The sequence below is a fragment of the Amphibalanus amphitrite genome, unplaced genomic scaffold, assembly GCF_019059575.1.
Source record: "Amphibalanus amphitrite isolate SeventyFive unplaced genomic scaffold, NRLGWU_Aamphi_draft 000436F_arrow, whole genome shotgun sequence".
Taxonomy (NCBI): Eukaryota; Metazoa; Arthropoda; class Thecostraca; order Balanomorpha; family Balanidae; genus Amphibalanus; species Amphibalanus amphitrite.
The window spans coordinates 348,392-365,220 of record NW_024881930.1 but is presented as its reverse complement, the minus strand read 5'-3'; the positions used below and the strand labels follow the sequence as shown (position 1 = coordinate 365,220).

At 50.7% G+C, this 16,829-nt stretch overlaps 1 protein-coding gene across 4 annotated transcripts in view; it reads left to right on the top strand.

The window, feature by feature from the left end:
- The window catches only part of LOC122391403 (zinc finger CW-type PWWP domain protein 1-like), a 49,897-nt gene that overhangs the window by 19,740 nt on the left and 13,328 nt on the right, over positions 1-16,829 (top strand). For all 4 annotated transcript variants that reach the window (XM_043385260.1, XM_043385257.1, XM_043385258.1 and 1 more), the window contains 3 exons: positions 1,842-2,019; positions 2,557-2,624; positions 3,860-4,064. In XM_043385260.1, coding sequence (XP_043241195.1) covers positions 1,842-2,019; positions 2,557-2,624; positions 3,860-4,064 — 451 coding nt within the window. The remainder of the gene's footprint in view (positions 1-1,841; positions 2,020-2,556; positions 2,625-3,859; positions 4,065-16,829) is intronic.

The window sequence follows — 16,829 nt, the reverse complement described above, 5'->3', positions numbered from 1 at the left end:
CCTCCCACATCCCTTCGTGTATCGCCTCTCCCCGATCCGGCCTGCGCCGTCCCTCCCGCGTCCCGTCTCGCACTGTCACTGTCGTCAGCTCAGTTGAAGCTGTGACCCCAATGTGTCTCCTGACGCAACGAATACCCCGAGCGGATGGCACGAGCTGGAGCCCCCCCCCCCCTCCCCTGGGTCTCGTCTTGACTGAGCTGCGAGAGCTCGGAATCGGCTGGCTACGACCGTGAGGCGTCGGTGCAGGGCGGGGAAACGGGGGCTGACGCGGCTCGGCTGGTAGCTGGGATAACGTAGGATCAGAGAGAGGAAGTCTGGCCGGGCTGATACCGCTTTTTACAGAGCGTCAGTGAGGCGGAGACACAAAGGAACCGGTTTATCTCGAGCTATCTGGTTTACGTCTAGTAACTTCCGCAAATGACGTGTGTTACTTTCAGCGTTTGGACTAGCAGTTGTCTTAGAGATTAGAGCCAAGCTCACACAATAATAAATCTGCTTATGCCCTCGTGAATAATGCTGCTATACAAATGGACAGTAGCGGCGGCACACCTTCAATTAAGGGGGGCACTGCCGACTTTTGGTCCCATTCTTTTCCATGCAACGCCCATAGAACTAATGTTAAAATGCCAAAACCAAAGGGGGCCCGGTGCCCCGGTGCCCCCTCGTTCCGCCGTCTATGCAAATCGATAGCTTGCATACAGCGTAAAACACAGATGTCTTCATTTCGTTGCCATCCGAATCTATCACCCGATGTAGCTGAGTTCTTCGGGAGCACCCGTGGCTGGCTCACCGACCCTCTATTATCCGCGCTCCGTGCCGTACCCCAGTCCCTCGCTGTCACGCCAGCCCTGAGACTGACGACTCGTCCCTGACCGTGATGGCGCGCGGGGGGAAGTGGAGCGGCACAGTGTTTGGGCCGGCGACCGGCTGGTGTGTCGAGCCGTGCACCCTGTGTCATTGTGTCAGGGCTCTTCTCACTGTTCGGCGCACTGGAATGAGGAGTCATTCTGACATGTTGTTATTGTTGTTGTTCTAAGCTTCCCTCCAGCCTAGGGCGTAGCTAGCCGGCCCTCTGAAGGCCTCAATTCTGGCTTTTCTGACCAATCGCTCGCCAAATTGAAATCGGAGTGAAAAATTCATATTTTGTTTACCAAAAACCGGTGCGTTTTCGTGCTTCTCGCCACCAGCGCGGCAGATGGTAAGAGGTCGGCGGAGCCGCGGGCCTCCGCGCATCTCCTGTCGGTCGCTGTGCGGGTGTTTTCTGCGCGCCTTTGTACGAGTCGGACCCAGAACTGACCCCATGCGGCACGCCTGCTACGACCATTGTTTGCGGGGGCGCCACCGGCTGGTAGGGTGGCGCTGCGGTCAGCCCCTGACTTGTTTACTTATTGTCGTTACCTGTACTGTTTGGATCCATGAGCCTGTGTCCTATTTCTATCTTGTTTTCCGCACTTCTGTTTGTCTTTTACCGTTTACTTTACCCTCTCGCTGCCCCCGTCTCGTGGTCCCTTTGTCCTGTCATCTTGCGTAAACATACATCACTGCTTGACTCACGTAACTCTTTTCCCGACGACACGTCTCGATAAGATTCAGTCCGTAACAAAAGGCTCGCCCCACGCAGACAGCCTCACGGGTCGGTGTCGGTAGCCACGATTACGACATTCTCGACTACAGACGCGGTGCCATTGTATCCAGTATTGCACCCGGCTGCTGGCACCTGACCTGACCTGACCTGTTCCTTCCACAGACCCGGAAGGAGACCAGACCCTTCCGTTGTCACGGTATCGATCGCCCGGCTGTCCTGACCTGACCTGACCTAACCCGTCCTGTTCCTTCCGCAGACCCGGTGCCGCGGCATCGAGTACCGCGCCCGGCTGGAGGCGGCCGCAGAACAGGCGCGCGAGGCGCTCGGCTGTTCGCTGGCCGAGCGGCGGCGTCGGTTTACGTTCGTGGCCCGCTACCCGGGGCCGTGGCCCATCTACTCGGATAGCGACGCCGAGACCGGTCACCTGCCCGACGGTGGGTCGGCGGGGAGGGAGGGGACGGAGGGGGTGGGTGGATGCTGCCTACGAGACACTAGGGGGAGGGGTATGGGGGAGACACTGCTGGGAAGTGTGAGAGGCATTGAGGGGGCAGGGAGAGGGGCGATGCGGGTGTCAGAACACCGAGCGACCGGCATCGTGAGCGGTGCTGACGGTATGCGGGAAGACGTCCTGCAGGGGGGGATGGTAAGGGCGGGGAGAAAGTACATACAGAGAGGACGAATCGACCAGCTGGTAGTGACACCTCACGCCGGGTCACGTACTGCGGTACGTTTTTACGGCTAATGCCGGTTCTTCGCGGAGTAGTGCGAGAAGCTCGGCAAAGGCGCGGAAAAAGCTGCGTCAGCCGGTACTAGCTGTGCCGTATTTACACAAGCCTGCCATGCGTCCAAATATTTGTCCTGCTGCCGCCCGCTGCCACCGGCTGCCGCTGCACACCTGGTGGGTGGGGGGCGGGGTGTGTGCCTGTACTCCGTGACCGGTGCCAACTGACGGACCCCACTGCCTCTCCCAGGGAGGCCGGCCGCGCGCAAGAAGCGCCGAGACCGGCGCCGTGCCAAGCCCACCTCTCGCGGAGCACAGGTGGGTACCGGGCGCGAACTGAACGGTCGGTACGGGTGTGATACGAGTCCACTCGGGCTGATACTGGGAATCGAGAATAGACGCTACGTGCTGTATCTGGAGAACGCGTAGAGTGGGTGGGTCGTGGCGAATGCGATATCGGTGTCTCTTCCCGGTCACCGTTGCCGGCGGGACAATTATATCGGCTGTTGCAGCACTATGCATTATTATCCACCTAGTGTGTGCAAAGTGCATACTCATAGTATGCATGCGTGTGTTTACGCTAGTACGGGCGTATGCATTATACATGCATGTATCTGTATGAATATGGATCAAGGAACACTGAACTTTAGTCCGACTGCATGTGCAGCTGTTGTTTACCGTCGCTGCACAGGTTTGTCGCCTGTTTATGAGGCTCGGTCGAATGGTGATACGGTGTTCAAATCTGACAGCACGTCTGTCAGTGTTGACAACCCCGGCAGTCGCGCTGTCGTGTAACATTTGGCGGCAGTGTCAAGGTAGAGCACCACGTAATTGCTCAAACCCGGGCCAAATTACTCCTCAGTGTAAACCTGTTCGGGCCGACCTGCTCAAGAGTTTTGCATTTTCAATTTCAGAAAGACTGCATTTTGCGTGACTAGCAATCGGAAACAATGGCCGGACTATTTTACCGACTGACATAAAGTATTCATGGCGTTGCACGCTAGCACCCAAATGGCAGATCCGTAAGATTGTGTACTAATTACGTAGTGCTTTGGAGCCGAACTTCAGTCCAGTTCCGGCCACGGTGACCGTCCCACCGGACGGCGGACCGGTCGGTCCTCCGGCGACCCATCCAGCCCGGTCAAAGACCGGCGCGGCCGGACGGTAGGATACACGTCCTGCGGGAGATCTGTGGGATATAACCGGCCGACTGCCGTGCGCCAGGTCTGTGCGTACTTACTGGACGGGTCTCGGGAGCTGTCCATCCCCGATGTAATAACATTCGGAATAGGAATGACCGTTCCAATTATATCATGATCCCAGCGGGCTATGGTATTTGTTCCACAAAAGAACAAGATCATATGACGTATACCTGAACCTCTATATTGCGTTGTATGTCACTGATATGCAGATGCACAGAGTTACGGAGGGTATCTCAGTGAGACGGTCCCTGTATGTGGCCCGCCGCTGAGTATGCGACGGCTCCGCCGACGGACCACTGCTCCGTGTGATGTCAGTATGACCGCTGTGTGACCCTCCCCACCTCCCCGCAGGCGGACCGGGCGGCCGGCGGTGCGGCCCGGCCCGTCCGCCGGCCCCGCAGCCGCAGCAGCAGCTCCGGCAGCAGCGCCGGACGCGACGACGAGACGGTCAACTCGCTGATGGACGTGGTGGACGACATCGTCCAGCAGCTCACCCAGTCGCAGTCCCAGTCACAGTCGCAGTCTCAGTCGCAGTCTCAGGCGCGCCGCGGGCATGGTAAGGAGGAGTCTGTTGTTCTTACCGGAGCGCCGCGGCTGTAAAGAAGCTACAATAGGGTCTCATACCCACTCGCTTACACACAAAAGTCGTCGCCCCAGCTGGCTGTATGAAAGTGCCATCCGCAAACGATGCCTTCAGAACACCAGCCGCGAATTCGACAAGCCCCGCTCACCCCAGCTCGGCAGCCAAACGAGATGACATATGGGCTACAGCGACGGCCACTCGGGCTGATCAGGCAGTCGTGTCCCGGGCTGCATTATATGCCATGGCCATCACGGACACTCGAACACGGCCTATGATGCCTCCCATAATCCGGTTCTGGGTCCAGTCTGCACGTTGCATGACGACGTCAGATAACGTATTACGTCGCACTATAGGGGCCCCTGAACAGAGTGATGTGGCCTATTATTAATCCAGTTTTACGGCGTGCCGTTTCTAGTTTCTTTAGCCGGGCGGACGACAGTGGTCCTGCAGTAGCTACTTCGCCGGCGGATTACTGTAGCTGCAGCACTGACTGGGATATAGGGCTGTTAAGTGATGACGTCACGGTTCCAACAGCTGACTGCGCTAATGTTGTAGAGATAGGCCAAACGATTCATAACTAAAATGCAAGAATTTGGGGACGTTTACCGATGTTATGTCATGTTTCAATAATGGAAATGGTATTAAGTTGTCATTTTGGTCGACTTAAATGCATTTATATTCATTGATTTGCACAAAAAACATGATTTTTTTGCACGGCTGCTAAATTAAAAAAACTTGTGCGATTTTGGCGCAGGTAAGACATTGCGCCATTACGTTTATAACACGGGCACCAATGGGCAAATGTACACTCACCTACTAAGTGATGTTCGCCCCCCGACGGCCCAGCGTTTGACTGGAGCGGTAGACTGCGCCGTCTCACACCCAGGCTCAGCGGCACAGCACATCCCTCTGGCCTCAACGGTAGACTGTGCCGCCTCACACCCAGGCTCAGCGGCACAGTATATCTCTCTGGCCTCACACTCGCTACAGACGCGTTTGACCGGGTCAGGGACGCGCCGCGCTGGTTGCCTTATCGCTCACAGTCACATATCTGTGGCTAGGGGGCCTGCTGCGAATCGCTGGTCTTTCTGTGTCGACTCGAATATGATGCTTGTAAGTGGTCACGATCGCATTTAGCTCAGTGAGATTAGTTATAGCAATTAATATCGTTTATTTTCTCCCGGGTGGGGGGGGGGGGGTGTTTGGCCACACTTGCCAATGTTTGTGTGTGCCTGTAACGGAAACTGCGGCGCACAGCGACGCAAAACTTGGCACAACTTATGAATTTCGTATCGTGTCTGGAATTGTTGACACCTGGTCACATCATAAAGTCAGGTCAAAATGCTCCTCTTCTTAGCGATGGCACCCGGATACAGGTGAATATGGCTCACCGAGTCACAAAATTCCACGCTTGACCCATTTTATGCCCCTGAAGTCATCTCACATCATGATACGTCTGAGCGTCTCCGTAACCCTCGCCGTCACGGGGGTGGGGGTGGGGGGAAGTTGATGTATCCCCCCCCCCCACCCAAGGCTTCTCGCGAATAACTCACGTAAAAAGCAGCCGATTGCTACAAAACTTTCCGTACCCTCGCATTGATCAATTTCACATCTACCCTGAAAATTTCATGACCCTGACCAAAATGACCGTTGACATGTGACCTACTTTCCGAGACCACGTTTGGCCGGAAGCGCGATTCGGCGTATGTCGGCTCGCATTAGCCGTGCGTTTGCAAGCTTTTCGTGGTTTCAAACATTCATACATGTGATTTGGTGTTGCTCCCATGCAATAGGGTGGATGGCAAGGTCACCTGAAGGTCAGGTCAGGTCAGGTCATTGATCTTTGGTGACCTCGGTTCACTTTTTCGAGTTTTACATGTTTCTAGGCTAGTTTTTGGAGATGAATTCGAATTTAGAAAGCATTTGAACATTTACGAAGTAGTTTTGGTGCCTTCGTAACATGTTACGAAGTTGTCAGAGGCAGTTGACAGGCACTACTAATATCCGTCACGACCCCTACTGGTTGACCTGACCTGACCTGACCTGACCTGGTCTAAATGCTTAAAGACATCATCTGTGATCAAAAGTAACACGATATTCGTGATCAGCATCCCCCCCAAAAAAACATAGCAGCGACACTCAACCAATGACCTAGAACCCTAAAATTGGGCATCATTGGCTTTCTCTCGTCACGGGCAACACGCTCGTTTTTTCCGCGATCCTCTAGCTCGATCAGGGGCCAAACGGCAAGGGGGTCCAACCGACCCCCCCCCCTACACGTTAGGTCACCCAAGCGTGGAATTTTGTGATTCGGTGTGCCATATTCACCTGTATCCGGGTGCCATCGCTAAGAAGCTGGCAAACGCCGCACACATGCGAGGGATATAATCCTCGCATTATTATTATATGAGATATAATCGGTTTCCTCTCGTGACGGGCAACACGTTCGTTTTTTCCATAAAGCTCTAGCTTGATCAGGGCGAAACGCGACGGGGGTTGTACCCCCCCCCTCCCCTTGTGCCGTCGAAGGACGCAAAATGGCCTGTGCCGGCGAGGGTTAACAGTGTTTGACAATGACTTTAGATAAAACATGATAGAACGCTGAAAAACACCGATGCGTTCAGCTCAATGATAGGAATCGACTGATAGGCACAACATGACCTTTTCTATGAGCTTGACCTGAGATCATTTTTGTAAATTAAATTTCAATGTATGGTTCATTTGACGCGTCTTCACGAAAGAAACGCGATTCCGGTTAAATTAACGTAATAAAAGCATGACGCCATAGGTTATTTTACAAAAAACTATCCGCAAAACGTCAAATTTTGAAAGTTTTTGCCCTCTGGAGTATAAAACATTTACTCTAGGTCCAATCTAAGAAAATACACACACAAAAAAAACTTAAAGAGCTATTCAATGCGCTCTTCTACGGCGCTGTAGCTCTAATAGTTCCAGACTTGACTTATGCGCCGCTTGTGAGAAGCTGTCAAAATGGGGAACCAGAATTCATGATAATTTTAATGCTGGTGACCTGCAGTGACCTTAGCGATAATCTGATGTAATAATAACCCATGAAAAATCCAACAGTGGGCTATAGATTGCTTTTTACTGCGTCTTTTTCTTGTTTGCTTTCTTACCTTCCGAGATAACCATGCGTGGTCAAATACTTGTGTGGCCCCCTCCCTCACCCCCCACCATGGTAACATTGGCTGAGAGGCCCACCTGTCAATTGCTCGGGATTCACCGACCACCGGCGCCACGCAACTACTCGACTGTTTTCTCCGAAGCGCCAGTGAACAACCTCGCGACCCACGTTCTCCCCTGCCTCGTAGACAAGCTACGAGGTCCTCACCTCGAACTGGTCACATGACTGACCTCGCCCGAGGCTCGCCAAGTGACCAAAGCGCAGACTGGGCGCCGCGGTGCCATGGGGTCGCCACCTATCAGAACAACAGTTTCACTGCAATAACACTCGAAAACCACCGCAGGTCCGTGGCGCTGTGGTTAGAAGGTGGGCTTGTAATTGAGAGGCGGTGCGTTCGGATCCTGCGGACGTCGTAACTTTTCTACAGAAAGGAGATCCGTGCCATTGAACTCCTAGCTGCCTGTATGAACTCATAGTTTCCTGTATGTCGTTGCATGCCTTACCTGTTAACGCGTAGCATTGCTTGAAATTATCTACTAGTGTGTATAGAAAGGAAGCATATTGCAGCGACTTCATTAGATAAAGCCCAGTTACTTATGTCTGCAGAGAGATGTCATCAAGGATGTTGAGTGGTGTCAAGGCATGCCGCCAACACCTCCGCACGTTCCACCATTTACACTGACCTGCAATTGCAAACTGTAATTGATACCTACGCTGTCATCCCACAGCCGTTAGTTATAGGTCGTGGGCCCCAGACCTGGCTCCGCCTTGTGTTTACAGTGTTAACCCTCGCACGACCAGGCCATTTCTCATAACACGAACGACCAGGGGGGGGGGGGGGGTTGTTACGACCCCCCTGGCGTTTCGAAACGGAAGGTCGTAGAGCTTAGCGGAAAAAAACCAACGGATTGCTCTCAACGAGATCTCGCGATTGGTGGTATATTTTTTGGTCCTAGGTCAACATTTGACCTACTTATGACCGGTCAAAGGTCAAATTTTCCGAAAAAAATCAAACTTTTTCAACTTTCCGCGGCGATTGCGGCAAAACGGTGGGAGATATCGACTTGAAACCTTCACTATCGTGTTCCTTGATCAATTCTCTATCGTTTGGTATGTATTTCGTTTCCCTAGCTCTAAAAATGGCGCGTTGGGAGCGCCGGATGTCGGCAAGGTCACAGTCGGCGGCAGAAATTCGAAAAATCAAAATTTAAATTTTTGAAATCTGATTGTATTTTTGGATTTGGGAGGTCCATTTGCTCCCTATAGAAGCTAATATTGCTGCATATTCCCATTGAGGTGACAAGAATTAGCAAAATAGTGGTTCGGGCGCTTTTCAAAAAAAAGTACCGGACGCTGTTCCTCTTGTGACGTCATAGCTCCGTGACCTGACCTGACCCGGTCAATTTTCTTGCACCACACGATAGCCAATGCTTGCCCCAACATGCATGGGAAGTTTCATCATGATCCATCAAACAATGTGGGTATCACCGGCAGAAAACCTAGGGATTCGGCGCACACGTTTGGTAACTGTCGGCCGGAGGCTGTACCTCTTATGACGTCATAACTCCGTGACCTGACATGACCCGATCAATTTTTTTTCGGCAAAAGATGCGCAAAGGTTGCCCCAGAGGGCATTGAAAATCTCAGCCCGCTACGACAAGCCGTTTAGCGTGCACTTCGAAAAAACCTCGGGGGGGGGGGGGGTGATACAACCCCCCCCCCCTAGGCGTTCTAGGGTTAAGTCATTTACCACCGGTCGGTCGGTCACGTGACTGACCTAGCCCGAGGCTTGGCCGGGTGACAGAAATGCGGGCCGCGCGCTGACTGATCGTTTCGCTGACTTCGATGCACCTCCACGGGCGTAAAACGCTGGGCTGCGCGGGCCTACGAGGGTGTGCCGCAGCGGCAGAGATCGTACCGATAGTGGGATGGGAACGTCCCGATAGGACAGCCCGTCCTGCCGCTCAAACGGTCACCCCGGAAATGGTGTAATCGAATGAGGAGTTTCCGTCACCTGCACCGGTCGCGTGGTGGGGTGACCGCCGTCTGGAAAGGGAAACGTGATGAGCATGATGACTTCGTCCCGAGGAGGACAAGAATTAATTTAATGCCGCGCTAGGAAAAGCAAGTTCCTAACAAAAGCAATCACCCCAGCGTGGCCCGAACACACAACCCTCCAATCCATAGTCCAGCACCCTGCTGCTACGCCACGGAATACGCACAGACCAAGGCACAGACTTCCAATTTGAAAGTAAGATAGCTTTGTCGGAAGCTGCGGAGGTGTATCAATTGTGGGCGAAACGATCAGTCGGCACGAGGCCCGCACTGTGGTCAGACAGCCGGGGCTCGGGCTAGGTCAGTCACGTGACCGACCGACTGGTGGTGAAGGACTCCACACTGTAAACACAGGCGGAGCCAGATCCGGGAGCCAAGGATATAACTAACGGCCGTGGGGTCAGGGGTGCCAAATTATGTGTGACAGGTAGGGCCTTGGCCTACAGTTTACAAATGCAGGCTTAAATGAAAATTGTCCTTGTTATTGCATTGGTGCAACGAGCAGAGATGTTGGCGGCACCTTTGACACCATTTACGTAACATTTAGGAAATGACATGTCTATGCAGTTGTAAATATCTGGGATCTAAGTAGGCATGCAAGTCGCTGCAATAGGTGTGGTTTTCTATTCTTGATAATTAAAATAAATGCAACGCATAAACACTAAACAGGTAAGGCACGCAACGATAAACACGAAGCTATTAACCAATCAGCTGTCAAGTTACAATAGCACAGATCTCCTTTCTGTAGAAAAGCAACGACTCCCGCGCGATCCGAACACACGACAATTCAAAGACCAGCCCGACGCCACACCACAGCGCCACGGATCCGCGGGCTGACCTGGCCTGGCCCGGCCGGCTGCAGTGTCGATAGGTCGCGACCCCATGGCACCGCAGCGCCCAGTCTGCGCTTGGGTCACTTGACCAAGCCTCGGGCGAGGTAAGTCATGTGACCGGTTCGAAGTGAGGGAACCCACACAGAATCCAGGGCCCTGTTTCACCGCCCGACGCTGCGCGCGCTGCAGCGCGCTGGGAGCTGAGGCATACCCCTGAGGTCACTCAAATAACGTTGCGTGCGATCCGTTAGCTTATGGTAAATCGCGTTTCGAACAGAGACCTTGAAGAACCTAGTATCAATTGAACAGAGGTTTGAGTGCGAATACTGCTAGCGTGCGGATGGTGCTGGCGTTGCGGTGCTAGCGTTTTGCGATGACGTCATAGCGTAGCGTCAGAGGGAAGTTTGTTGATATTGCCATGGAAACCCAACGCACCGACGCGCGCAGCGCACTGCAGCGCTCCGCCGTGAAACAGGGCCCTGTAGTGAGTGAGATACGGAGCCCCGGGGAATAACCACGTGCCTGTAGTTAGGGACTTGAACCACCAGTAGGGTCCCGAGGGCCGAAGTTTACACGCGGACAATATAAATAAAGTTTTTATCGTCTATATTACCTATAAAGTTTATATAGTTATCCTACAAAGCTGCACTTGTTTGTGGGCGAGTGGCTGCTGGTGGTGGTGGGTCTGGTGATGGTGTATGATTGATGCGTTTTATAAGCAATTAAATAAATAATCAGGACACAAGAGACGGGCCAACACAGAAGTGAGAGCAGACTTTGGGTTTGTTGCTTTTCTCACTCTTTTTTTAGCGGGATAGGGGTTGTTTTCCATTGCCGCGCAGTTCTTTCAAGCGCTGACGGATTTGTTCAGCCGCAGCTTGGCTACGGGCAGGGGAGAACGAAGGTCGCGAGGTCGTTCACTGGCGCTTCGGAGAAAACAGCTGAGTGCAGTGGTTGCGTGGCGCCGGTGGTCAGCGAATCCCAGCATCTGACAGAACCAAGGAGCTGTTCGTGACCGTTTCTCTCACTCTCTCTCTCTAGACCAATGTCAACGGCCAGATATTTCGACCATTGTGTCAAGGCCACAGGTAGGGTTCGCTAACGGACCACCACGGAGGGTTTTTGAGAATATAGAGATAATATTCTGATAATATTAATGTAAAATATTGCCATGAATGGGCTGCAAAGTGCCGACATGGACCACAGCCCAATCTAGCCGTCAAGGTATTCCATATTCTTCATAACATAGTTACAATAAACATAGTAATAACATAGTTATAATGAGCCTCGTATTAGGCATACTATAAGAAAGGGAGAAGGAAAATTAGGAAGGAAATTTCGAATAAGTATGAGAGTGGTTCAGATGTTCAGAGATTCTGAGGGCAAGGCAGAAGGATGCCGTGTTTTGAAGCTGCACCGGCAGTTTTGTAGCCTATCGGCTATCCGGATGAGATGAACGGCATGGCATCGCTCTGGCACGGTTTGTCGGAAAGTCAAATCATTCACAAAAGAAACGACATATACCATTCGAAAGCTGACGGTGGGCCGATGCCATAAATGTGTTTTTATCGAAATCGTTTGATGGCCTTTTTCAAAAATTGTGTTTTTGTAAAAACTTTATAATTCTTTATACAACCAGCTGTCCAGGACATTCTTAAAAGCATATGCATGTTTGTTTCGTTTTCCAGTGAAAGCTGAATGCCAAAGAAACAATATGTAGCAATAAAATATCCTCAAATATTTATATGCGCTTCTCACAGCCGGCAACAGGGCGCAATCACTCAACTGAGCGTCACGATGGATCAAAGTCATCCACACAGACGGCGTGAAATGACCATTATCGACTCGCCGACCCACCGCTACACAATGATGCAAATGGGGTTCACGACTCACGAGTGGCCATAAATACCGAAAAGGCCCAAATTTCAAGTTTACCTTATCGAATAAATCGTAAAATGGCCAGTCAGGCAAATGTTTGGAGTGTCTGAAAAAACATGATTTTCATATTTTTGTCAAAACCGGCCTCGTGTATGATTGTCAGAAGTCGTGACATTTTCTATGTCGTAAAATGACTGTCAGATACTCCGACTCGCAACTTCAAACGCCGCTAACGTGCGTTCATTTCATACAAATGGCAAAAAATATGTATGGCAATGATCCACAAAGTCTTCTGCTTTTAACCCTCGCCCGCACATGCCATTTTCCCATCCTAGAACGCACATGGGGGGGGGGGGTGGTTGCCACCCCCCCGCGCCATTTCGTTCCTGTTGGAGATAGAGCTTAGCGGTAAAGACCAAAAAGATTCTTTGGGAAGAGACGAATCCAATGATACCCAGTTTTACCTTCTCAGGTCACTCATTGACCTTCCAGGTCAGGTCAAACTAAAAAATGTTGCTGTTTTGGGTCACCGTTGGATATCAAGTGCGCTGCTTGTCATATACCGATGACGATGCCGTTTTCTGGTGCCAAGCCAGCTAGAACCTCTTTGTCACACTACCCGACCAGGTTTTTGCTGCTGAGGTCATTTCAGGTCAAGTTAGGTCAAGGTCAATTATATGTGTTTGTATGTCTGTGTGTGTCTGTGCGTATACTGATGTGTGCACCGATTGTTTGTGTGTCCATATTACATGAAATCATGATCTGAGAAGCTTTTACCAAAAATGCAGTCAAAAAACTTTACAAAAAGTAAATTCCGCTAGCCTAAAACGCAATTATCTTAGATGACCTAGGTTGACCTTGACCTTGACCTTGACATCTGTACATCGTCGATCAACATGTTCCATGATAGGTGGGAGGTAAGACTGGCAAAAAAGGCCGAAATCAAGGTGTCAAAAGCTCACAAGGCCCATAGCCAACGCCAGATGTTGAGAATTGGCCATTTGGGCCATGACATGACCTGAAAAACAAGGTCATATCTCCGAAACCAAAAACTACAGAAACTTGAAATTTTCAGTGGACATCAAGAAAGGATAGAGGAGCAGCTATACGAAAAATCAGCCTTCTAGCTCTAAAAATGTTGAGTGCAGAGCAGAAAGACTACCTGGGGGGGGGGGGGAGGTGGCAACCACCCCCCCATGTGCGGGCGAGGGTTAATGCAGGGTCACAAAAAGCCGTATCTCTTTTGGTTTGGCGTCGATCTAACTATTTGTCATCATATTGCAATCGCAGTTTTTTATTTAAAAATATTTGCTTTCGTTTCACCTACAGCAGTTTACACAGTGTGAGCCCGTCAGTGCACCATACCATAGCATTCCCTAATCATTTCTGAGCCGTACTGTGAAAGAATGAAGGCGCTAGCACAGGGCTGACCGGCGCTACTAAAGTTTTCGTCCGTTGCGGTCGGGTGCCGCGGCGCGGTGGTCGGCCACAGCGGGGTTTCGTCGGTGCATCCCTCTGCTGTTCCTAAACGAAGTGTCCTAGCGCCTCGCGACGAAATCCAACGGATTGCTCTTGACAAGATCTCGCGAGTGAGCATATTACTTTTGAGTTAAGGTCAATATTTGACCCACTTATAGCAGGTCAAAGTTAAACGTCTGTCGAAATTGCAATCCGCGGTGAAAGCAATCCGCCCCGACTGCGACACCCGACCGCAACGGACAAAAACTTCAATAGCGTCGGTCTGCCCTGTGCTAACGCCTTAATTCTTTCACGGTGTGACTCAGAAATGGTTAGGGAATGCTATGGTATGGTGCACTAACGGGCACACACTGTGTAGTAGACTGCTGTAGGTGAAACGAAAGCAAATATTTTTTAGTAAAAAACTGCGATTGCAACATGATGACAAATGATTCGATGACCGCCAAACCAAAACAGATGCGGCTTTTTGTGACCCCGCATGAGAAGCAGCAGGCTTTAGGAATCATTGTAATGCATAATTTTTGCAGTTTGTATTAACCCTCGCACGACCAGGCCATTTCTCATAACACGAACGACCAGGGGGGGGGGGGTTGTTACGACCCCCCCTGGCGTTTCGAAACGGAAGGTCGTAGAGCTTAGCGGAAAAACCAACGGATTGCTCTCAACGAGATCTCGCGATTGATGGTATATTTTTTGGTCCTAGGTCAACATTTGACCTACTTTTGACCGGTCAAAGGTCAAATTTTCGGAAAAATAGACTTTTTTCAACTTTCGGCGGCAATTGCGGCAAAACGGTGGGAGATATCGACTTGAAACCTTCACTATCGTGTTCCTTGATCAATTCTCTATCGTTTGGTATGTATTTCGTTTCCCTAGCTCTAAAAATGGCGCGTTGGGAGCGCCGGAAGTCGGCAAGGTCACAGTCGGCGGCAGAAATTCGAAAAATCAAAATTTAAATTTTTGAAATCTGATTGTATTTTTGGATTTGGGAGGTCCATTTGCTCCCTATAGAAGCTAATATTGCTGCATATTCCCATTGAGGTGACAAGAATTAGCAAAATAGTGGTTCGGGCGCTTTTCAAAAATAGTACCGGACGCTGTTCCTCTTGTGACGTCATAGCTCCGTGACCTGACCTGACCCGGTCAAATTTCTTATACCATATGATAGCCAATACTTGCCCCAACATGCATGGGAAGTTTCATCACGATCCATCAACCGATGTCCGTACCACCGGCAGGAAACCTCGGGCGTTGGCACTCAGTTTGTGAAAATCCGGCCGGAGGCTGTACCTCTTATGACGTCATAACTCCGTGACCTGACATGACCCGATCAATTTTTTTTCGGCAAAAGATGCGCAAAGGTTGCCCCAGAGGGTATTGAAAATTTCAGCCCGCTACGACAAGCCGTTTAGCGTGCACTTTGAAAAAAACCTCAGGGGGGGTTGATACAACCCCCCCCCCCCTAGGTGTTCTAGGGTTAAATGAACGCACGCTAGCGGCGTTTGAACTTGCAAGTATCTGACAGTCATTTTACGACATAGAAAATATCACGACTTCTGACAATCATACACGAGGCCGGTTTTGACAAAAATATGAAAACTATGTGATTCAGATGCGACATTTATTTGGTTAGCCATATAGTGATTTACTCGGTTTGGTAAACTTGACTTTTTGGTATTTATAGCCACTCGTCAACCCCATTTGCATCACTGTGCGCTAGGTCCGCCTGACCGGCCACGGAATACGTTCGAGTCTCGTCCTACTAAACAAGTGTCATATTTGTTTGTTTAACGATCCATATCACTATCAAAGTTTTTCAGGATACCGGTGAAGAAAGTTTATTCTTCTGCTAGATTGACCTACAACATGCTTTAACCCGCGCACCGACGGGGGTCTGCGCCAACTTCGCACCGACGGGGGGGGCGGTCTCGAGAACTCGAGAACGAAGCAAGATAGCGACAAGCGGTAAACGGCATCGGATACGCACGGCCAAGATCTACAATTTTTACTAAGGTCATTTTCAGGTCAGGTCAAAGATGACGTCACAGGGGTCGAAAAAGTCAAAATGGCGGCGCTAGATATGGAAAGAGTTTTTCTCAAATAACTTTCGAATTAGTCAAGATAGGAACAAAATAAGGGCATCATCGTGATCCTCTCGTCAATCCGCATCGAATGATATATATGTTGACCTCGAAAGGTCAAGGTCAAAGGTTGACCTCAGGTCACGTGACCTCGAGGTTATCATGTATATCATTCGATGCGTCTTGACGAGCTGAACACAATGAGACCATCCACGCGGCTGTATCTTGTTCCTGTACGGAGTTATTGGCCAAAAACCTTTGGTGACCTTTGATGACGTCACATGACCTCGCAGCAGCCCAAAAGCAAAACAGACCTCAAGGTAGTGAAGGTTGATCGTATATGAAGTCATGTATGGTATATGGGGCCATTCCGACCCGTTTTAGTGGTAAAACAGGGAGTTGATTTTTCCCCCATTGACTTATAATGGGGAGGTCGCGAAATTGACCTGACCTTAGGTCACCGATATCAAAATTCCGAGATATACAAATTGTAGCTACTAATGACCTAATAATATCCTGCGACTTTCAAAGGCCTCCGACATCTACTGTAGCTCTGGCACGGTGACAAAGTTGCAAAAAAGTGACTTAAGGTTGGGTCATTCAAAGTGACCTGGTGACCTGACCTTAAAAGGTAGGAGGTTCAAACTTGCACACCATGTGTAAAATTGATGAGGTTATAGTCATACTAAATTTCGCGGCGCTACGCGCCGCGGTTTTCCCGCTATTCGCGAAAAACCTCAGGGGGGGGGGCGGATATCCGCCCCCCCGTCGGTGCGAGGGTTAACTTACATTTCCTTATACAGGTTTTGCTCCGTCCCGCTACGCTCAATGCCCGCGCGGGGAAAGTTAGCGGGGTTTCACTGTCAGAGGTTGTACCAGTGACAACTGTTTGGCCCTGCGACCGGTCGAAGGTTACCCCGCCCCGCCGGGCGCTACCCCCACTTCTGACCAGTTGAAGCCGATACAGCCTCTGACAGCTCAGGGCGGCCAACTCTTCTTGTATGGGCATAATGCCTAGCTGAGTTGAGCAAAGTAGACAAAAACAAATGCAAATTCATACATGATGTGAAAATGACAGAGCAATGAATCTTCCTCTCAGGTATCCTGAAAAGCTTAAGTACCGACTTGAATTGTTACACTAACAAAAATGACGTCTGTTTAGTATGGCGACAGCCGAACGTCTCTTCTGTGGTCCGTCAGACAGCTGAGAGCGCCGGGTCTGCGCGTCGATAAGGGTCATTTGACGCCTTTGTGTGGCTTACTTTGA